Below are 6,000 nucleotides of genomic sequence, written 5' to 3' on the forward strand. Positions count from 1 at the left end.
GGACACCTAATCTCTTGTGGACACTTTTGCCGGAGTTCAGAGTATGAGCTCTGATGTCTTGGTCAAATTCCAACATGGGTTCATTCCATTCTGGTGTCATACAATTGCCCTGGCAGCTTAGTAGCTCACCTGGCATCCTCTTCTTCATTCTCTGCCCTATGAGTTGTGCCTATTAACAGTTTTATTGTGTGAACATAGAACATAAGAACGGCCGTACTGGGTCAGACCAAAGGTCCGTTCATCCCAGTATCCTGTCTGCCGACAGTGGCCAATGCCAGCTGCCCCAGAGGGAGTGTACCGAACAGGGAATGATCAAGCGATCTCTCTCCTGCCATCCATCTCCACCCTCTGACAAACAGAGGCTTGGGCAGTGTTTCTTAAATTCCGAGGCAGTCGGAGGTGTGCCACGGAGAACAGCAGAATTCAAAATGGCCACCCTTAAAGGGACAGGCGACCTTTTTTTTTCCTCAATAACTTTCCCCTAAACCTTTTTTTCCTCAATAACTTCCCCCTCATCCTTTTCCCCCAACTTTTTTTTTTGTTCAACCAAAAATCCTTGGTATTCCTCATACAAAAAATATTGTTTGGTGTTCCTCGGTCTTAAAAAGTTTAAGAAACACTGGGCTAGGACACCACTCCTTACCCATCCTGGCTAATAGCTGTTAATGGACTCTCTATATTATCTGGCAATTGTCAGTGATTTGCTTAGCGCTGCAAAATCCCCGCCACCGAGGTGTTTACAGTCTAGAGTCCCGGTCACCTCTGTTTTCCTGCAGAGGAGATGACAGTCCAGTAGTGGGTGAAGAGCTCTCTGCAGATAACTAGTTTATCAGCATGCAGAGGACTTTGGGCTTTGAAAGTGAGACGTGCATGTTTGTGGGGATTATTTGTGTGTTAGGAAAGGCTCCTTTGGCCTTTTATAGGAGAAAATAATGGAACTAGTAGGGGCTTATACACCAGGAATTACTGTGGATTTGCAAGGTCTTTTTATTGTCTAACTCGGTGGTAAGAATGATTGTCGAGTAATAAAAAAAATAGCATCTTTTTAGCACCCAGGCAGATCCTAGCTAAGGTCAATGCACAAGGGCCAGCACTACCTGCCATAGGATTGGAGTCAAAATAAAATCTCTCTTCAGTCCTATTTTTGTCCCCTCTTTTTACAAATCTGAGGGGTCCTTATTAGCAAATCTCTTAATTAGTAATTGACCCTAATGAGAGAGAATTTTATGGTGGTTTTCTGCATCAGGAATATCCACTGGGTCAAGGCCCTGCCAATACAGTATTTTTAGTTTTTTTTTCCCAGTCATAGATATTCTTTGTCACATTAGGGTCAGACGGGTCATGTAGTTGTCTGTTCATAATATGCATAGTAGTGGATTCTGATAAGCTTTCCAGCATCACGATCCTATTGCAGAAATACAAGTAACTTACTCATTTACAAAAATTGGCAGCTGGGCAGAACTCCAAGTCTCTAAAAACTCCTATATAATATAAAAAAGGAAATTTGGATCCAAAAGAGAGCAAGGCTAAGTATGTTAGTTTTTGGGCGACTTCTCTGCTGTTAAATTTCAGAGCAATTATGTGTCTGCAACCCTAGATTGCTATGAAAATCTGCATCCACAATGAATGAAGATTATTGTAAATAACAATAAAGAAAGGTGTGCCTTAATCCTCAAAACTGATTAGAAAAACCTAAGCCTAAACACTTTATTTCTCAGTCTTTTCTTCTGACTCAAGGTACAATTCTGCCCTCCTTTTGAGTCCATCCAGTATTAGCTCATCTGAATGAGGGCTGTATGGCAGTATTAATGAGGGCAGAATTTAGATTTGTAAGCAGTTTTGGATCGGGAATGCTCTGTGTGCCTGAACCTTGCCTGGCACAGTGTGGTCAATCCAGCCTGTTGGTGAAACGAAAATAGAACTAATAGAAATCACAACTGGGCTTGATGTTTTGATCCTCCCTGTGGTGATATTCTGCCTTGTTTGAGGGAACTGCTGCATTTAGCTTACTGTGGTCATCCTGGGTCAGAAAAGATTTGTTCCCCAGGGATTGAATTAGAGAGAGAGAAAATGAAAATGAGAGGTTGGACGTTCTTACATATGGATAAAATCCCTTCTTCCCTGAGCTACCAATTCCTTAAACCTTATGAATGCAAGTGAAATGAATACATACGTATTTTAGAAATGTGAATCTGCCCGTCTGCGAGTCTGTTTGTTCAAGAACTCCTCCTGAATGTGAGAGTTATAGCCACCAAATTTGATATGCAGCTTTCTCTTCTCCTAATTCAGCGTTCCTCACTTAGGGAAAGTCGCTAGTGGGCTGCTCCACTTTGTTCATCTAAAGGCTCTGTAGTGGCTCTCATTCACTCCAGTTCACCATTTGTAGCCAAGGCGAGCTGCAGGAAACTGCATGGCCTTGGGCCGCCGCTTCCTGCCGCTTCCCTTGGTTGGAAACAGCAAAGTGGACCCAATGGGAGCCATGAAGATCTGTGACTATGGAGCCTTCAGATAAAAAAAGCGGAGCGGCACATCAGTGTGTTTCCCAAAGGGGATCTGTGACCCACTTTGAGAAACACTGTCCTAACTAAATGCAAGGTCAGGGTTTGGTTGTGCCAGGAAGTGTGGGGAATGGGATTGTGTTCCATAAAATGGAACGGGAGGTGCTGTTTGGCGGGATGTAATACTCATAGTGACCACTGGGGGCAGCAAGTGCAGGGGAGAGCCATACTGCAGAGTGTCCACTGGGGGGAGCCGTACCACCAAGTGAGTGGTCAGCTGAGGATGGGGCTCATCATCTTACCTGCCACCTCCCCCGGTAAGTGGGCCCCCCTGCCCAGGAGACAGCCCCTGCCAGCCCCACTGCCCTGGGAGGGGCTAGGGGAAGGAGAAATGCCTCCCTCCCTCCTTCCCTGTCCTGGGAGGAACCATGGAGGAGGGAACCCCCACCAGCACTCCCCGTGCCTGGGAGGGCCTGGGAGGGGGAAGGAGGAAGCCCCTGTGGTGCCTCCTGCACCCCCAAACCCTAGCCTCCTGCCCTGAGCCCCTCACATCTGCAAGGCCTTGCCCTGATTCCTGCACCCACCACAGACCTGGTGCCAGCCTCCTCCCTTGAAGCACCCGAGCAATGCTGGGTTAGTCTTCTAGTGAATACATTATGTAAAAGATGTTTAGCTCGTGCTAAAGAATGCTCCAAAAATAAAATTAAGGAAGTCTGCTGATAGAAGTTACTATACAGGAATTGCTCATTTAACACGTGCCTACTTAACACGTTTTCACAATAGCACGATTTTTTTTGTAGGGAACGTTTTTAGAATTACATGACCGTCCCCGGAATAACACTGTTTCCCCAGCTGGCCCATTGCTGGCAGCTGCACGGGGCTTCCTCCGCCTCCCTGCAAAGCGGCGGAGGGTTCGCTGCTCACCACGCTGTTCCCCGGCGACCCTCCCTCACCAGATGCAGTTTGGGTCCCAGCAGACCCGTCACAGGGGCACACTCCTAACCCAATCCACTTCCCCTCTCCTCCCCTACCCTTCCCTAGAGCCAAACGCCTCCCCTTCCTGCTGTAACCAAGTCCCCCTTTTCACCCAACCTTATGTCCCAGTCCCAACAGACACCACCGCTTGAAACGCAACCCCCACCTTTTCCATTATTTTCAATGGGAAAATTGACCCTGCATAACACGTTTTCACTTAACACGATCATTTTCTGAAACGGATCTATAGTGTTAAATGAGGAATTACTGTGGTTTGCTGTAGCTAACTCCAGAAGTAAATGCAGCTTCTGCACAGTGAAAATTCCTAGGACTGATTCTGTAGGCATGTCCTCTCTAACAGCCTGTGTGGGCAGTCATGGCACCAGGAGATGAGTTTTCCCAACACACTGAAACCTTACAATGCCAGTAAGACTGCACATAACCCTGGCAGAACGGGACCTACCGGAGATGATTGTGAAGTGCGATGGGGAAGTCATGGTCACGAAAGGAGGGGTGACGTACTTGGCTTTCACTCCCTGCTTCACGAGGAGATCCATGTTCGGGGTGTTGACATCCTGGTCATAATTCCAACGGAATCCATCAAAAGAAACCAGAAGGAGTTTGTTTGAGCTGTTTTCCTTCTCATTCCTGCCAGTTGGACGGCAGGTGAATGGTTTTAAGAAGCCAAGCAGAAGCAAAAGACAGCTAAGTCTCTTCATGCTGAGTAGCTTGCAGCACAGAAATGGCATGCCCAGTTTTTTGCTCCTGCTTTTCTTCCTTTCTTATCTGTGGTGGATCAGAGCAAAGTTCAAGCCAGAGAAACCTGTTCAAAGCCATATCCTTGATAACATATAGATTTATTAAAGTAAAACCATCTGGGCTTTTCTGAAGTGACTAGTGAGTCTGGAATACTTAAGTGCACTGGCTGGCTGACTAAGGCTTTATAAAAGGGGGACTGATTTTCATGTGCAGCGCTTTCTGAAAACCAGGCCCTGTAGCGTGTCCTCTCAGGAGTGGTGCCGGGAGGTGCATTTTTTGGAACACAATTAAAAAAGTGAAGCCTTGTTAATTTTTTTTTTCAATGAAACCTGACAAAGCCTTTAAGAGATTTGTATCTGACCAATGAGAATGCCGATGGTGCTGGCAGAAAGGGACCAATAATGAGGGGTGTGAAATGCAATGGGGAAGACCTTCTAAGCACCATTTTGGTGCGTCTACAAAGCAGCGTTCTTTTGGAATAACTGACGTTATTTTGAATAGCACAGTGCTCATCTACACAGCAAGCCATTGTTTTGAAATAATGGCAAGCTGGAGGACATCTTACTCTGACTCCTCTAACCCACATTTCACGAGGAGTAAGGGACGTCGAAAGAAGAGTGTTTTTTCCTTCAACTTCCTGCTGTTAGACAGCGCCAAAAGCCGATTTAAGCTGTTTCGACTTCAGCTGCGCAATTGACATAGCTGAAGTTGTGAACCCTAATTCAACTTTTACCCTGATCTGTAGATGTACCCTTTGTGGCCTGGATTGGCCCTGGTGTGCTCTGTCTCAGTTCTGTGGTAACCCAACTACAATGCCAGGTTCTTTTTGCACATTATTTATTACTCTGTAGTTTTAGTTTTAGTGCAAGTACTCTGCAACAGAAGTAAGTCTCCAAGCATAAATTCCCTCTCCGCTTTTGGTCCCACCAAGGAATACACTCACAAATAGCATGGGCAAGTTTTAACAAGACCTTTGAGAATTTGATCCCCTGTTTTTGCCATTAGATTTGGATGCTCAGACGATCCATACCTTTCAACAACTGACTAGCCACAGGGATAATATGCCAAATGAGTCTTCAGGAGAGTCCAGCCAGGGAGGGACACCGTAGTGCTCAGAAGCTGAGAAGGTCAGTAATTAAAGCTGTGTCTGTTCTAGGAAAGGAGAGAGAAGAAAATTAAACTGCCAACAAAGAATAATGAGAAATCTTTGATGAAATTAGTGATGCAGAACAGATACTAAGTACTTTCTTCTTTCCTCCAGAGTCTAAAGTTTTAGCTGAGAAGGAGTTGGTGAGAAGCAAGCGTGTTGAGATTCTGAGCCCCACATAACTAGTCACAAGAGTCGAGAGACAGAAAATCTCAGACCTGGTAATAAAGATAAAATAAATGAACAAACCAGTGCGTTCTGCGTATTTGGATAAACTAGACCCAGAAAACTCCATTATCTACAAGGCCATTGTTTCTTGCCACCAGAATATCTAGAGCTTCGACTTTGGCAATAAGATTAATTTCATCATTGCTTTTCATCTGCCTGTTCTCCTGAACAGCTAACGAGCCTGCATTCTTATTTTTAAAAGGATCTCGAGGTGGAGAAGAGAAATGTGTTGGCAGCAATAAAAATTAGGGAGACCATGTTTACCAAGTCCTGTTAATAAACTCACCTAAATTGTAGATTTTTGCATAGGTAGGCAGAGGGGTGGGGGAATGAGAATCCAGAAGGCTTTGTAATGAAAATAAGACTCTCAGACAAGAAGAGCACATGCTCTGG

The 6,000-nt window shown here is 45.3% G+C and overlaps 1 protein-coding gene across 1 annotated transcript in view; it reads right to left on the bottom strand.

Moving 5' to 3' along the window:
* Positions 1-4,030, bottom strand: part of LOC102447344 (ectonucleotide pyrophosphatase/phosphodiesterase family member 7-like) — a 42,038-nt gene extending 38,008 nt beyond the window's left edge. The window contains exon 1 of the mRNA XM_089782254.1: positions 3,937-4,030. Within this exon, the coding sequence (XP_089638380.1) occupies positions 3,937-4,030 (94 nt within the window). The remainder of the gene's footprint in view (positions 1-3,936) is intronic.
* Between the last annotated feature and the right edge of the window lie 1,970 nt (positions 4,031-6,000).

Source organism: Pelodiscus sinensis, chromosome 15 (genome assembly GCF_052426305.1).
Source record: "Pelodiscus sinensis isolate ZL-2025 chromosome 15, ASM5242630v1, whole genome shotgun sequence".
NCBI lineage: Eukaryota > Metazoa > Chordata > Testudines > Trionychidae > Pelodiscus > Pelodiscus sinensis.